General features: G+C 36.3%; 1 protein-coding gene across 1 annotated transcript in view; it reads right to left on the reverse strand.

The window, feature by feature from the left end:
• Nucleotides 1-17,699, reverse strand: part of PIBF1 (progesterone immunomodulatory binding factor 1) — an 80,838-nt gene that overhangs the window by 45,908 nt on the left and 17,231 nt on the right. Inside the window, exons 5-8 of the mRNA XM_009884211.1 lie at nt 15,812-15,945; nt 13,654-13,762; nt 9,046-9,227; nt 4,057-4,182 (exon numbers count right to left, since the gene is read on the reverse strand). Coding sequence (XP_009882513.1) covers nt 4,057-4,182; nt 9,046-9,227; nt 13,654-13,762; nt 15,812-15,945 — 551 coding nt within the window. The remainder of the gene's footprint in view (nt 1-4,056; nt 4,183-9,045; nt 9,228-13,653; nt 13,763-15,811; nt 15,946-17,699) is intronic.

Here is a 17,699-nt window from a genome sequence, read left to right on the forward strand (position 1 = left end):
TCTTGCCTCTCTCAAATTTCTGAAGGAAACAAAAGTTAATCTGTCAAGAATCTGTTAGGAAAAAGACTGTTTTGTTTCACGGATTACTACTGACTGACATTCACCTCAATACTACCTTCTTCAAGTCTCACAAAATCATAGAGGGGTCTATCTATGTGCCTATTCATTACAGAGGCTTTACTTCAGATTACTTTCATGTATCCCAGCAAAGTTTCCAGTTCCAAAATTCTAAAAACAATGATCAAACCACCTATTTATATGTAGAAATACACGGATGATTCTGGAATACTAGAACTGTAAATTACTTATTTTTTTGTAGGAATTAAATAAATTCCTATAATTTCGCTTGGTACTTCACTGATAACTAGGGGAATGCCGTCCTCCTACCTGAGATGATTCACTACTTTTACGATAGAGCACAAAAAGATTCGCTAGGCATAGAAATCCTACTTCCTCATACAGCTAATTGGCTAGTTAGTCCGATATATAGGTTATTGCCTATCATTGGTGTCTCCTTCTGACTTCCATTGTTGGCATCATTTTCGATTCACATAGAACTATAAAATAACACAAACTTATCTCAATCAATCTCTACTTTTTCAATTTTTTAACCAAGAATCAGTCAAGACTTGCAAACTATTTCAGTCTTTTTTCACTGACGCAAATGAGAATAGTATCATATGAAGGATAATACATATAGTATTTGTGTTAAAAATTATATAGATATTAATAGTCTGTTAATTTGTAGTCTGCCTGTAGCATAACATCACCATAAACTGTATTAAGTGGAAGTACTGCTTAGATAGCGTTCATAAACTTTATCTCCATTATTTAGAGCAACACAGTAACAGCCAATCTGCAAAGCAAACAGTGGTTGCTGAGGTCCAGACACCTATGTTATGACCATTTTCGAGGATTTTACTTTAAGCTACTTCTGCTTTCCTCCTGCGACCTGAACACCCACCAGCATTCAGGATATATTAGATGATCTTAGAAACTCCTTTCAACCTTGTTTCATCTAAAAGTAATTCTGTTCATGTGCTACAAACGTGAACACAATACCACAAATCCAAGCACAAACTGTGAGGGAAGGAAAAATGTGGCAAGCAGCAATGACCAGGGGGTTTCACTTCAAAACCGCATTCTTCATCTGAACTAAACTGTTAATGTAGATGCAACCAAGCTCCTCCCACTGGAGCTGCTTCTTCCCCCCTCTCCCACAGGAACTTTTTGACTTAAAGCAAAGCAAAACTATAGTCTCAAGCCTATTTTGAAGAAAAAAGTCAAGATATAGAAGCAAATGGAAAATTATTAAGCCCATGTAAATGTTACCCTAGGTCATATTAGCTGCACTAAAGGTATATAAATTTTGGATGAAAGACTATTTTCTAGACTAAGGAAATGTTAACAACAGTACTTCCCTGAATTCAAAGTAATTCATATGAATAGGAAATAGTTACTTATGAAGAATCAACAGAATTATGTAAGTTAACAGGCTATTAGAGAAAGATAACAAAATTTTCTTTAGAAATCGAGTTACTAGGCCACAGAATTTACCAATAAATTCAGGGGGACGATCTTGAGAGCAGATTCTTTAAAACTGACTCATATCAAAATGAAAGACCATGGTAAATAATTTTGTTAACAGCATTAAGATCAAGCATATTATGTCTCAGAGTAGGAGTGCAATGTTGTATCCTTAAGAATAGAGTAACGAAAGTGGGATAAAAATTAAATGGTCGGAGATATACAGTGAGAATAAACTATTTTGCTTAACTGAAGAGCTAATCAATTGAAAATGCAACAGAGGGAAAAAGGACACAAGTGAGGTACTGCTCAAACAACAACATGACAATCACAGATGCAATGTAACTTCTGTTGAAATATTTTCAACAGAGCTAGGAAACACATTAGCGATACTGCCAGTTTTCATATTGTGTGACTGTGATTTTAAAAGAGGTAAAGCACCTATGTGACGGCTGCACATACAGACCACATGGACCATCAGGTATCTAGTAAGCCTATCATACAAGTGAAAGTACCCTTCTACAATGGGACAGGAATACTACCTACAGATTCATAAACAGGTATGGGGGAAAAAAAAAAAAAGGTGGGATGAGGGCAGGAATGAGGGGAATGAGGATGAGGGGAAGCAGAAGCACAAGGTCATCTATATTAGCTTTTGAAATAAACATCTTAGCAACTGTCATTTATTGCGCTGCAGTTCACATCCCTAAACTATTCCAGAGTGCACAAACTCAATTCCAGTCATACTGAACCAAGTCAGAAGACATGCTCAGGGAGAGCATAAAACATGCTCAAAACTACTAAATTGTGTTTGATCTATGGGAACAGACTACAGCTAATCCAAAGTCAAACCTCATGCAGACATTCACACGCCCTGTGAACTCACTCATGCCTCCTAATGCAAACATAACTAATGCTTACTACAATGAAACAAGTGAAAGTGGTCCCAAATAAATTAAGGATAAAAGCATCACTTTTAGCATCACCCCATTTTAGCTTCTTGAACTGACTCATCCAAGTATAAAATAAGTGACAATAAATTCAAGGGAAATATGAGGCACATCAAGCTTGGCAAAGTGGTAAGGAGTAAGAGCAACTGAGTATTAGATTAACGTAGCTGTAATGCTGTTCCATACTTTGAGCCTGAAGATGAAACCAGTCTCTTAGCTTTATTTTCAGTCACAATCAGCATCTCATCACTTAACTTCATTGCAAACCTGCTTTGCTCCCAGTCTGGGGTTCCTTTTCTCTCGCCATTGAGTGGCACCACAGACTGGGAAGCACTGCCTTATGGTGGATTTTTTAAATATTTCATAAAAAGAGCATAGGCTAAAAAACTTTTTTTGCAAAATATTAAGTCAAGTCTAAGGGATTTACATTTCAGAAGTAATTATTTCAAAACGTGGAACAAAAATTCTGTAAATTGGTTCCAGATACAAATGAAATATCTTTCAGTAGCTTTCTCAATGATATACAGACGCTTGTCAAATTTCCACCAACAGTGGAGGTTTAAATTCATACTTTGTAATTCAAAATAGATTTGCATACAGGAAGTGGTGTGGATGTATGTGTGTGTGTGTGTGTATTTTACACTTGCAAAACTACACAATGATGTAATTTTTTTTAATTAGAACCTTTCAGTTGACTGGAAGACAGCAGGAGTCATGTTCTTCTTTCACTCTTCTAAGCAGTAACAAAACTACCTATTAGAGGAACAGATGCTGATGCCACAGATATCTTTTTAGTACAGTCATTTCCTTTTCCACACAAGACACTTTCAGGACATCTACAATGAAGTTACAATGAATTATTAAGCACTCCTCCCATTTTAAAGGAATAAAAGAGGCAAAAAACAAGCTCAAAAAGAAATCCAGTGTCAAAAGTCCAAACCCCTAGATCCCTAAAGGCTATGTGCCTAACTCTGTATATAATACCATGGAATTCAACAAGGTGACACACACGAAAAATTCAACAGGCAGGTCTTTGCAGGAATAGGATCTTCTTCAAAAAAGAATTTTGTAATAATTTACATTAAATCAATGTTTTTTTGAATCATAATGCTGCAAAAAAATCTCAAATAGAGTTATTTTTGAAAGGCATAGGTCTTGTTGTTTTCCTTCATTTTTTCTGCTTTACTTTCTCCATCAACACCTTCTCTTCTGGTTCCCTGGCACAGTTTCAAGATTGTCAGTATGACAGGTAAGCCAACACATTTCATATTAATTAACTAACATTATACATCTGAACAAACATCAAACCACTAATGTTTATCTAGACCATGAATTTTAATAATACTTTTCATTGACAATGTTGGATGTTCAACATTTAATAATAAATATAGCACTATATATTTACTGTACAAGTATAACTTCATTTTAGTTTTTACAAGCTTCTCAGTTTTATAATTGAACTTGAATTCTCACATTTTGATCACCTCTCAAACAGCCAGTCAAATAGGATTATACCTAAGCACAAAACATTACTTGGTCATTTTTGCCCTAATTAGATCATTGCCTGCATCTTATCTACCTGTTTTCACGTTCATACATCTCTTTTGAAGTGCTTCTTAGTTGCTCAATTTCTTGATTTGTTTTCAACCTTATTTGTTCCAACTCTTCATGCAGCCTCTTTTCATATTCTGTTTTATAGTGGTCTCTGTAAATAAACACACAATACGGGAATTCAAAACTAATTACACTGGCAAAAATATCAAAAATCCAGGTACAACTGTACATGTACAGCAGAGCACTTGATTTTACATTGTATTTTAACTGTTACTCATACTCCTCCCAAATTGCTTGAAATACATATTAGCCTATGTTGTTACGCAAATTAAGTGAAAATCAATCAGGAATAAATAATATTTAATTGGGAATAAATACAAGCTTTCTGTATACTGTTTTAATTTTTTTTAAAGTAATTTGACATTGATTAATCACAGAATCATAGAATGGTTAGCGTTGGAAGGGACCTTTAAAGATCACCTAGTCCCAACCCCCCTGCCATGGGCAGGGACACCTCCCACTACACCAGGCTGCTCAAAGCCCTATCCAGCCTGGACTTGAACACCTCTAGGGATGGGGCATCTTCTCTGGGCAACCCGTTCCAGTGCCTCAAAACCCTCAGAGTAAAGAATTTCTTCCTGATATCTAATTCAAAGCTTCCCTCTTTCAGTTTAAAAAGGTTACCCCTCATCCTGTCACTAGTCCGAATCATGTAACGTTATGCTTAACATTTTTCCAGAAATTCTTTATCAGCCTCTACATTAGTGTTTATATAAATTAACAACCTAAAAAAAAATAAATTAATTCCTTGCTTTCCAAAGTTTTCTAGCTTCTTCATCACTGGGTAAGGGTTGGTAACTTACTAACTCACAATTCTACCACGCTACTACAAGACTTTGTCATGTACTATTTGCACCTCATATGGGGAAAAAACATCACAAGAAACATTAGAGATTACATGCTGCAGAGATTTGTCAAGTCAAAAAAGCCCAAGATTTGGGAATTTATCCTGTCAATGTGCCATATAAATTAATTAAAGTACATAAACTTAAGTTGTTAAACAGTGGATATCAGAAGCTTCCAGCATAAAAGAATTTCATTTCAGAGTAATATTGACATCTTTTTGTAACTTTGGAAGCCCATGACAGATTGTAGTGAAGATATTCCCATAAAGAATTTCTCCTACAAAACTACAAAAAAAGGCTTATGTTGTAAGTACTTAACAGCTAAGGAACGGTAAAATTTTATAACATCTAGTTAATATTCAAGAATAATCAATCAGCAGTGAAGAAACAACAGGTTTGGAAATAAAAGCATGTTTGTGAAGAGATATGCATTTACAACCGTAAAAGGTTTTAGATTTCTCCCGATTTCCAATTGTGTGGCAGCCCATAACTTTTAGAAATCGGTACTTGAGCTGGCCAAAGACTCCTTCGCGTTAACTAAAAGTCCCAAAATATTTAAACGCCAGAATGCTTGCCGTCCAGGTTTTCCTGTTTTCTTTTTATGAATACACTGAATTTCAGTTGACCCTTCAAGGTAAAAGTAAATTTATCTCCTCTCCTTCCTCAAGTGTGCCTCACTACAGCAAAATACTTTATGAAAACCTTTGACGCAATGAAGTAGTTTATAATTAAAAAAAAAAAAGCACACACAAAAACCACAACACACTGTACTGGAATGTAAGGTCCCCATTAGAAACTTTTTGTGTTCTTTATGTTATATGGCTCAATATGTAGGAAAAAAAAAAACAAAAAAAAAAACAATGCTGAGGAACCTGAGGATACAATTCTAATGTGCAGAATCAACGAGCATTACCATTTTCTTGGTACTTATACAACTTGCTATTACCATTACTACTTGCCAGAAAATAAATTTCTGTCATTGCAGAAATTACACCTTCCCTCCCATGGCAAGACTGCTAAAAGTCAGGAAGGTTGACTGAAAAAATTAGAAGAATCTGGAAAAGTCTTGAACACCCAGTGATGTCACCAGAAGACAGTTCAAAGTGACACTTATCTTTACTATACCATTTGTTTATTTTGGTCATCGTAAAGGGCATATTCTAAGTATATAGCTTGACTGCCCTGCCAATGCCTTTTAATAAACACCAACTGAGGTGCTGCTGAAGCAAAGGACCATAATTTGCAATTTCTATTCCTGACCTGCTGTTATGGTCTTTTGCTTGCACAGTAATTAAAAATGTTTTTGCCTTATCAAGGTGTTTTGCTTCTTCAGGCTGCAGGCTTTAATGAGCTTTTTTACAGGCCCATTATTCATAAGGCTTTATACTGTGAATAAACTAAACATGATCTGAGCATCTCAATGCAACTATGGATTGTGTTTAAAGATTAAACCCATAAAGGGAAATCCTTTGTGTTGGTCTGTGCTTACACATAAATTCCCAAGAACTGTAGCTATGAGCTGCTGCCATTCATCTTGCCACAATCGCAACCTATTTTGAAGTGCGTCTTTTTTAAAATTCGGCAGGCTAATCCCTCAGTTTCCTAAGGGCTGTAATTTTCTAACTGTAATACCTCGAATGCCAGCAGTTTTGATGGTGACCAGAAGGTGAGTTTTTCTTTATTCCTAAAAATAGATACTTGCATTTGTTACCATCTTCATTCCTGAACAAGAGCAACCGAAAGAGATCCGGACATGAACCAAACATTAAAAGCCACAAATTCTTTGAAACGTAGCAAACAGAAGCATATTACCCAAACTTATGTCACCTCCAGGTAGCACAGAGGACTGTAGAATGTCCATTAGTTGGTACAGTTTTCTCCTGCTCTACTTTTCTACCTCTCTAATTTATCAAACAAATAAATAGGATTCTGTAGAGCTTTCTAAGAAACCTAAAACCGTAGATATTTGACCTGAGAGATGGATGGTTTAAAATGCTGAATAGAGAGGAACTCCCACTATGGGTGCAGTCTCACAAGATGCACACAAAGTGCGTACACGTGTGTGGGAAAATGTAAAGGGACAGCTTCTGCAATATTGCAGATCACATGCAGGTTTTAAAGCACTTTACAGAAGGATCCTAATACCCCCATTTTACAAAAGAAATCTTACATTAACATTTTTACATTTTACATTACATTTTTACATAATGAAATGACTTATTCAAAGTTAATCAGCAGGTCAGCAGCGGGATCTTGAATACAACTTAGGCTGCCCAAGCTGCAGTGCAGTCCTACACATGCTGTTCAACACACCACACTGTCTTCTGTGCTATGTTATATTATCCCTGCAAAAGACAATAATGGTCTCTAGAGGAGAACAGACATACTTGTATTATTCATCACAGTTAATATCTGTCCTATGAAAATTAGCATCATGAAGAGAGTTGCCAATAGCAATGATGTCAAGATAGAGATTTGGTAAAAGTACAGAATCTCAGTGACAGTATCAAGATCTCAAAAGGCAAAGTAAGAGTTACAGAATTTCTCTTTAGTTGGTATTAAAACGCAAGACACAAAGACCTCTGATATGCCAGAGGACACCGAGGCAGGCTTGCACAGTATCCCAAACTGTGGTAGAGACAAGCTACATACGTCTCTTTCTAGGTTCCTCAAATGGATACAACTCTGTAAAAGTGCCTCTTCATCATTATTACAAGATACAGATTTCACAGTGGATTTCTAGAAACAGAAATCTAGCTACAAGAGTCAGTGCTTGCAAGCATATTTCTAGAGGAAGACTGCTCAGACCTACGTGATTTTTTAAAATCCCATTTAAAAGCAAGTCTTAAAAATGTATTTAAAACGCAGAAGTTCCAGATGAACATAGTTCTGAGATATGTAAAACAAATGGAAAAAAAAAGTTTAAGCGACTGCATTGAAAGGAAGAATAGTACTAAAAACACTTCTGATAAGCAATATGGGCTGGAATGCCATAGCTGATAATTCCATTAGAGTGCTCTTCTATTTCCATTTAGATAACAATTTGTATTTTAGTTGTGTTACAGGAGAGTCGTATTAGTACACTTCGTCTTAGTTATACAAGGACACAGGATTTGTAGATGCTGTTTGCAGTTCTTTCTTCTTGATTCAAACAGAAGGAAGCACCTGAAGAGAAGCTGAACCTATTTCATACTCTAAGCTCATTCATTCAATATACAGGTGTTTTTTTAAGGACACTACTAACTACTAACGAAGTATATACAGGCAAATATTTCATGTAATTTGGGGATATATATTGAAATGGTATTGTTTAGGCATCTAGATGTAGGCAAATAACACGAAATGGATAACTGTGAACTCTGAATAAGAAAAGCCCAAATACAGTTTGAAATTTTATAGTATAGCATTATATATGTAGCAAGATAAGTAGCTGAATAATATAGTGTTTTCTGTTCAATGTCCCATACATACATATACCTATACCAATACAAATAGCATAAGGATTTGACACTATTTACCATTGCAACTAGCATACAATTTATTTCTCAAGGCTACATCTAGAGAATCTGTATTCAAACTTGAGATATGAAAGACTGATAGCTCTAATAGCTGATATGAAACATACTATGCCCTATTTTGAACATTCGTGAAAATTAAATATACTTTATTCTCCAATAATAATTCACATTGTCTTTCAGACACTCCTGTTTTTATTAAAAGTCATTTGAGGCAGAGGGGGCAGAGATATGCAACGTATCCACTTTAAAGAGTTTTTCCCTCTTTTGTAATTAATTACAGTTACCTCCATAAATGTTCTCTTACACCTAAGAGAACAGTTGCCATAAACTTTCAATATGGACACCTTCACTGCTATGGTCTTATATCAAAAGTTTAAAAAAAAATTTCCTGACACACATTAACAGCCAACAGAAGTGTTCTGCTTCTAGTTACACAAATACAGATCAGCTTGCTGAAAGTTTGGTTTGGTTTTTTTTGTTTGTTTGTTTTGTTGTTTTTTTTTTTTCCAATAAAACAGGATTTGTGCAAGAGACAAGGGAAAACAGTTGAATAACTTGTCTTCCGAAAGAAGTCAACACACAGTAACTTACCTGGATGCAACATATTTTTCATACATTTCTTCCCTAGCTTTTTTGGCATCCTCCAGCTGAATCTGAAGTCTTTCAAGACGGTCTTCTTCATGTGCACAGCGAACACTAAGCTCCATGTTCTGGCGATTAAGATAATCTTTATCTTTCTGCAACAAGTTGAGGGATTGTTGTATGGTTGCCAGCTATAAAAGGCATTAAAAAGAACACTTTAACATGAACTTAAAGATAAGTATTTAACCTATGTACACATATTTGCGATTTCATTTTAACTCTCTTCTGTGAAATCCCCTGAACCAAAAAACTGTTTACACATACACAACGTAAGTTGGTGTAACTTTATGCTTAAAAAAAGACATTAATAAAATTATAATTTTGTGTGTTTTCATTATTTATTTCTGGTAGTTGGCACCTGAAAAAAGAGTGCCCCTTAATCTACCTCAGTATCTAAATAGTACTGAAGTATTGAATAGTGATAGTACTGAATAGTTGACTCAACTCATGTCATTGAGTCTTGGTGCCAACTTGTCATCATATTGGCTACAACGTTCTCAGAAACAGAGGTGAAAAGTTAAAGGGCACCAGAACGCTCTGTAAAGAAGTGCTAGTTCTGGGGCTGAAGTGTATCACTATTATTACAGACAAGGTAACGCTTCAGGCTAGCACCAAGGGCTAAGAGGGTTATGCACGCCTTGTTTTGATTTTCATTTAGCATGATGTTGCTACAGAAGGCTGAACTGATGCCGAACTAGAAACATGAGTATCTTGTGAGTCTCTGTAACAGCCTTCCCAATGACCAGATCAGTCATCTTTACTACTCCAAGAAGAAAGCGGTGTGGGAGAGAGCAGTTTCCATCTATTCAAGATGAACATTGTCAGAAGAACAGCCACAGAGCATAATGGCACTGGTGCAGAGTGGCCCAACACCTTACTCATCATAGCAAATTGCAGTTTTATGAGCTTAAATAATTTTGCCATTTAAGCTCCTGAGGATGTCACATGCCAAGTTCAAAGAATGATAATTTAATAACGTATCAGAAATAAGTCCCCCAAAGCTATAACGACAACATGTATGTGCTTTAGATAGAATTCACTCTACTCTTCCTGAGTCATAAAAGGACTAAAGGTTATTTAAGGGAGATATTCAAATTAAAGACATGGAGCAACTAGTTAAACAGCTGAAAATTTGTACCAAAAAAAAAAAGAAAATAAAAAGAGCTCTTAGAGGCATGCTTCTCTCCCTCTGCCCACTTGCTGAGCATCACAGAGGGTCAGGTATAAAGCCCTGTCCTATACTTTGTTTCATTTAGGAAAAAAACACAAGTGGCCTCTCTCTCCAAGTAACAGGTTATATGTATATCCACAGTGAACACAGATATCATGGATTACTATATAAACAAAGAAATCCAGGAGTTACTATCCTTCCAACTCCTCCTCCCCTGCAATACTGTGTAAACACTTAAAACTGTATGCTCTTCCCATCCAGAACTTGTGATACTGTATCAGCATACACAAAACCAACCACAGACCTTCCAGGAGATTCAAGTAATCACAGTTTGAACTGATATTTTAGTTTGAAGTAGCGCTACTTTTATTCCCTCTCAGATTAATTTAGGATAAAGTTCACGAAAAAAAGCCATTGTTGCTGCTACACTGCAGTCCTTGATGTGTACATACAAACATGAAGTACATGGTAATACTTTTTTGGCCATTGTTATATGCTGAGAATAAACCTGCATTTTGATGTCCTATTACAATGGTAGAACACTGATGAATAAACAGCCTAACAAAGCCTTCAGATGGATAGAAAAGAGTAGAATACAAAAGATATTTTTCTAATGGAACCTCAGTTTCTTCCCTGGTGTTTCGAAGTATCTCTATGGCTACCTGTAAAATTAGGCAGAGGAATACTATTTTTAAAGTGGTAGTTACAGCCACTATTTTATCTGTAACACTGTTACACAGAGACACTAAGGAACACAATCTCCCCTGAATTCTCTCAGCTGTAATTAGTCTCATTTACTCAGCAAAGTGTTAACACACAAAGATCCTCCATTTGATTCTTGCCTGGACCAGTACAGAAGTCAAGAACAACCTTCTTCATGCAGTGCTCCTTTCATATCACATTAAAAAATAGATTCACAAATTAATTCAGAATAACCAATTACTCCTCTATTCCTTTTAGTGTTTCCTAGAATGATTTCTATACAAAAACACAGTTTAAAAAATAGTCTTATTTTAGCACTGAAGTTGCACTGAGCTACAAACCGTCTGATAATTAGTGAATGACAATATAAACTGAAAAATTTCCTTTCCTGAGATTCAGGAAATGCCTCTTCTCCTTCCCAAAAAGCCATTGCAAAGTTACACCTACACCTGACGAAGGGAAAAATCCCTTAGAGATTCCAATAGTTTTGGAGGATTCTATCCTAACTTGCTTACTTAAGGTGAACAATTAATCCTGAAGGTTCAGTGAAGCAATGCCCACTGTGAACAACTTGGATGCAGAAATAGTAAAAATGGATACAGAGAAACGGAAACTTGTACTGATATAAACCAGCAAAAGTCCTAGATCAAGTTCCAGATCAAGGCAGAGGACTTGGAAACATTCTCTACATACATTTCTCTTTGAGTCACTTGACCCAAAATTTACCATACATGCTCAGTAAAGGAACTGTCACTGAACACAATGTGTGACTCTTGGATGAATGGATTAATGAGATGCAGCAAGGGACATTTCTCTTGACCTGACAGGCCTCTGGCTCTTGGAACGTCTTTGGAGCAGCAGAAACACGTTTCCCTGTGAAATACTAGCGCTCCTAGAATGGCAATGACTGAGAACTGAGTGAAGTGACTGACCCAACTGGATCCAAACTCACTGGAACCCTAACAGAGATGATAACCCCTCTGTGCCTGAAGAGGCATTTATTCATTTTCCCAGAAGAAAAACTTTCAAAGACTAATGGAGACATGTTAGACAAAAACAGTCCATCAACACTAGTAGATAGTTCTGCCCAAAAGGGAAGCAGCACTGGAATTCCTCTTGTCAATATGCAGTATTGACAAAAAGAAAGAGGAGGTCCGGAATAGCAGTGCCTCTATTCCTGACACAGAACTGACTTCTGTAAAGGCGAAGAAGTGAAGGACACTTCGGTCAATGGAACCATTATTCTACTAGAGTAACAAAGAAGAAAAATCTACATATTGTACTGATGTCTAGAACATACACAACAAACCATAAGCCATACAGTAGCTCTGCCCTACTGTCACTATTGGTCAGAAAGAGCTAAAGTAAGTTATAACTAGTTCTGCACCTTTTGAGGGATAGAGCATACTCACAGCACTCAGCCTTCACTGGTAAATTTTGCCCTTGGGCCTCTCGGATTCCTGAGCTTATTGGGAGAGTCTGGAAGACTGAAGCAGAGGAAGACTAAACTAGACGCTTAGTAAAACAGCATGTACATAACACCTAGGTAAAAACAGAAAGCCCTTGACCAACGCTGAGGGAGATAGCCAATGTTACTGGGAGGTTGGCCAGCTGTTTGAAAGATCATCTCAAGTCAGCAAGGCTTATGATGACCAGAATCCACCTCCAAGGAGGAGGACACAAGGAACTCTGTGTCGGTAAATCTAATCTCAGTCCTGGAAAAGATTATGAAGCAAATCCTCCTGGAAGCCATATCCATGCCTATGGAAGAAAAGATGACTGGAAACCACTAGGATGGATTTACCAAGGCCAAACTGTGCCTAGCAAACCTGACAAGAAAGTTGGCTCTATGGATGGGGAAAGAGCTGTCCATGTCACTTACTTGGGTTTTTGCATGGCTTTCAGCCATCTGCCATAACATCTTTACAGGAAAACTGGCAACATACGAATTAGATAGGCAAATATCAGTTGAACAAACTAAACATGAGCCAGAAGTGTGCCCTGACAGCAAAGGCAGCCAAGTGCCTACTAGGCTGTATTAGCAACAATGCAGCCAATAGGCTGAAGAAGATTATTATTATCCTGTATTCAGTACTTGTGAGACTGTATTTGGTGTGCCGTATCCCATTCCGTGTTCCCCATAAAGACAAACATTAACATGCTGGAGCAAGGCCAGAAAAGGTCTACCAAGATGGTCTTGGACTGTAAGTAGCACATGATGTACAAAGGGTTGAGAGAAACTGGGTTTTTTTCAGCTTTGAGAAGAGGAATCTGAATGTGGAGAGTCTTATTGTTATCTTCATCTATCCAACTGGAATGCATAGCAAGAGCCAGACTCTTGGAAGTGCACAGTGACAGGACAAGAGGAAGCAGACATAAGCTGCAACATCTCTGATGTGATTTAAAAAAACCCAACTGTTTCACAAAGACGGTGGACAAACACTGGAACAAATTGTCCGGAAAGGCTATGGAATCTCCATCCTTGGAGATATTAAAAACTTGACTAAGCCCTAAGCAACCTGACCTAAGTTGGCTCTGCACTGCATGGAAGGGTTGGACCAGCTGGTCTCCCGAGGACCATTCTAATCTAAATTATTCCATAATCCTGAGACTTGATTAGACAAAGAATCAAATTTCTGAGGTTAAGAAATAGACAATTACTGAAATAAGAACTTCATGTTTACCTCTTTTGATAAGTCATTTCTTTCTTTAGCTTGTGCTTTGTGTGACACCTCTAATATTTCATATTTTCTTCTGAGTTCTGACAATTCATGTTCAAATATATCACGTTCACTGTTAAAATAAAGTGAAACTATTAGATGTGTAAAGTGTAATGAACAAGATTCCTCTGCATTTGTAATTTCTCAACCTTCTTTCCGTTCGTGACACTGACTTCTTCCAACCAGTCAGTCATAGGGCAATAAGTAATAAACTTACCTTTTTTAGTTATTAACACCTGCTACAGTATCTTATTTGATGAAAAAAAGAATTCTTCATTTCTAAGTATTTAAAAAATAAACCTAAATTATAATACAACAATCCTGAATTCCTACCCCAAATTATTTCATCCTCCTCTGATTATTATTCTTTAGTGTAACTTTGGGCTATACATTTCTCTTCTTAGCAATGAGCTGTAAGTACCCTTGTCCATCCTTTTAGCTTTATCAAGCTTTTGATACTACTGCCCATGACATTCTCTTGAATCTTTTGCAGAAATTAAAGTTGGATGAAAAACTAAAGTGATTTCATTCCCATCTTCCTAATCAAACAGAGAGCAATGTGTACTTGTTCTCAGTTGTTACTCTCCCTTGTATGCAGTCCCTTGATACCAGAGGGTTGTACTACTCTTCGCATGTTTAAAATATACATGACACAGCTGCAAAAATTATCCTGTGTGCTGAATAAGAGTGCTTTCCATACACAGAAAGAAGCAGCTCTATGTCTCCACTCTATCTAACCCTGTCAGAACAGAGAAATGACTGAACCAGTATGAGCTTGCAGTTTGGAAAAAAAACTAACTAGTTTTACATTAAGCATAGCATAGCTTTAAAACTGAGATAACTTGTAGTACACCAGAACTAGAAGATTTGACATAGCATTTTTAAAGGCAGAAACAAGCCTGGAAGTGATTAACTCCTGCAATGCTCCCAAATATCCTCATGCAGTCATGCCAACAGTGCTCTCCCCTCCCCTTCATCTGTGCCTACCCAGATGAATACAATCTACTCTCTCAAAGTTTTGGCACATTCATTCATGCCTTTTTCAACTCAAGACTATTTTAAATGTACACTGTTAAACACTGGGGCCATTCACATGAAAGTTATTACAATCCACTTACTAAGATGCAGTTGCACATGTGAAGCAAACCATAGCATCAATCCGTCCTATTTGCAACAAGCTTCCAGGCTGTTTAGTAGATATAGCTGTGAACAGTTGTAAAGAAGACAGATCCCCTTCAAATGACTTAGTGGCAAAGTCATTTGTGTCAGTAACCGTGCCTGAGTTCATTCAGTATGAACAACTAAGGAGCTGACAGGGTGTTTTCTTTTCATAACCCCTATTTTTTTAATCTATTCCCCAATAAATGTGCCGAAGGCCAGATTTCTTGTACTTGCAAGCATGCTGAAAAAGCAATTTCAAAGCTGGACTATGAAATATACACCTATGAGTGTATTTATAAGAAGTCCATTTTCACTATTTTAGCAATTGTTGTTTATGACATGGGCATTCAAAGCATAGGCTAGAACTCTAAAATCTGTACTTTAAAAATTAAAAGAAACCCTGGAACTTCCTGCAGTTAAACCAATTCACTAAGGTAATCCTAAGATTCTCTGACAAAAATAGTTCTCAAAACAGTCCTCTCAAATTTATGGTTACAAGGATACCTTAAGTTCTTAAGTATTATTTCCCAAGGTCCTACCCTCTTAATTCACTGTGTAGGTGCCACACAGTAGAGCACAGGGCCTTTTGTTAGATTATTGCTTTTAAAATAGGAGGAAAAAAAAAGAAAAAAAAAAAGAGTACTTGTTCTAAGACGCTTGGTATCACAGCTCCCAATTCTTTAGTTGCAATGAAACTGGTAGGCTCTTCTGAAAACACAGCAAATCCCTAATTATGAACTTTTAGGAAGACAATTTTATGCATCAGATTTCAAAACGTTGTTCATGTTACAACTGCAATATACTACTGGAAATAACTGAACCGTTAGTGGATTGAGTTCATTAAAAATATCCGTGGTGCACATAAGCCAAAAATAAAACTAAAAACCTCTAGTCAATCAAGGTTGAAGTTTATCTTAACATTTGTATGTTAGTAGAACACTTGAACTATAGAGATACCTACCATTTTACTTTATCATAGTTCTCTTGTCTGTAATCACCTTGCTGAATCATCTGCTTGGTATCAGCCAGTTCCAATGTTAAACGCTGGCATCTAACCTCAAGCTCTGATCGATTCCTCCTCTCGTCTTCATAGCTCTAGAAGGTAAGACATTTTGAAATGATCACAGCTACACTGATATTTATTTAAAACAATCACCAACCAAGTTTTGTGAAGACCTCTTACAAATTTTCAAGTGATAGTATTTTCATTTGTCTCAGTATTTGGAAATCTAGCACACATCGCAAAGTAACCAGCTATATTGCTACTCAACTTATTCTTATCTTATTGTAAATAGTTGATTAAAGTACCTATTTTTTCTAGCACATGTCCATTAGCACAATTTCAACGACCAGTAACCCTCATAGATACAAATGTCACCCCACCTTTACAACATAAACAAGTTTCCTAGTGAAGACACTTGCTGGTGCATTTGAAAAAAAGAAAGAGGATCAGTCATTCAGAAAGCTTGGGAACTTCTGTCATTACCTGTAAAATTTCAGCCAGTTACAATTTGGGAGTATCTGGGAACTTATGTTTGCTGAAGCATAACACCCAAAACTTTTGTGGAAGAAGGAAAAAAAAAAAAAGAAAAAGAAAAGATGCGTATTTACTGGTCTATCAGGATTATTTTCCATTTTTTCTTCTTTTTCCTCCTCATATGCTTTTAGAGACTACTATGGGAATTTTCATTTTATATTTCACAAATTTAGTAATTTTCACTTGCACTAAAATCACATTAGATCACAATCACAAAATTACAACCCTAAGAAAGATTTCCTGAGGATTTTGAATTGCATATCATTAAGAACACATCATCTAAAGACACCATTGTTATTAATCCTAACATACTGGTATATATGGCTTATTTTTATGTTTACTCTAATTAATGAATTAAGCAAATGAATGCTATAGAACACTTTCTTCTTAAAGCAGTTAACGCCATCATTTATAAAGGTGACATTATCATAATGGTAAAGCCTCTGTCAGCTGTTTTTAAAGGTTTAGTCTACAAGTTAGATATCCTGTGCCATTCTGCTGCTAATACCATGCTGGAACTGATATGCCCTTCACAGAGTGGACTATTGAAACTCCTACAGTATTACACATTTAGCAGCTAGAAGACAACTACCAAAAGTACAAAACTAAATTGGTTAACCTTTGGACAAATTTGTCATAAACAGCTCTAAAGCACCAATTAACAGAACAATTAAATATCTACAAAATTAGTTCCTTCTAATACCCGAGACCTAAATTAGGTTTTGAATTTTGTTTAAAGAAATCAGTTGTTAATGTCATGTTAACGTCATGTAACAGTAACAACTGCAGGGAAGGGGAGGAAAGTTAAATTCTTCTTTTCAAAAGTGATACTAAGACATACTTAAAGTATCAAACCGTTAAACAGATAATTAAAGAAAGGGGATTTGATTTGTATTGTTTGTTTTTTAAAGATTTACTATAATTCTTGAAGAAATACTAGTTCTACTGCATAGATCACTGTTTTCCAACTACCTAATCTTCTAAGCATCAAAGTTATATTTTAATCACAGGAAAAAATGTGACGAGGCAAGCTAATAAACAGTATATAAGCTAACACACAAAAAATCCTATATGGTATGCATATCTCAAGGTAGCAGATACACAAGCTTCTGGACTTTTACAGCAATACATCTTAAAGGCATACAATCAAGCTGCCTGTGCTTAGGAAAAATAACTTCATCACATGCAAAGCAAGGGTTAATTTAGTTTATAACAATGTCCATATACCCTGAACTGATTCTAAGATCTCTGCAGTGGAACAGCTATATCTTTCAATTTATCTTCAAGTGATAGCTTGGAAGTCTTGATGAAC

This window comes from Charadrius vociferus, unplaced genomic scaffold (assembly GCF_000708025.1).
Source record: "Charadrius vociferus isolate BGI_N301 unplaced genomic scaffold, ASM70802v2 scaffold604, whole genome shotgun sequence".
In the NCBI taxonomy this organism is placed as follows: Eukaryota; Metazoa; Chordata; class Aves; order Charadriiformes; family Charadriidae; genus Charadrius; species Charadrius vociferus.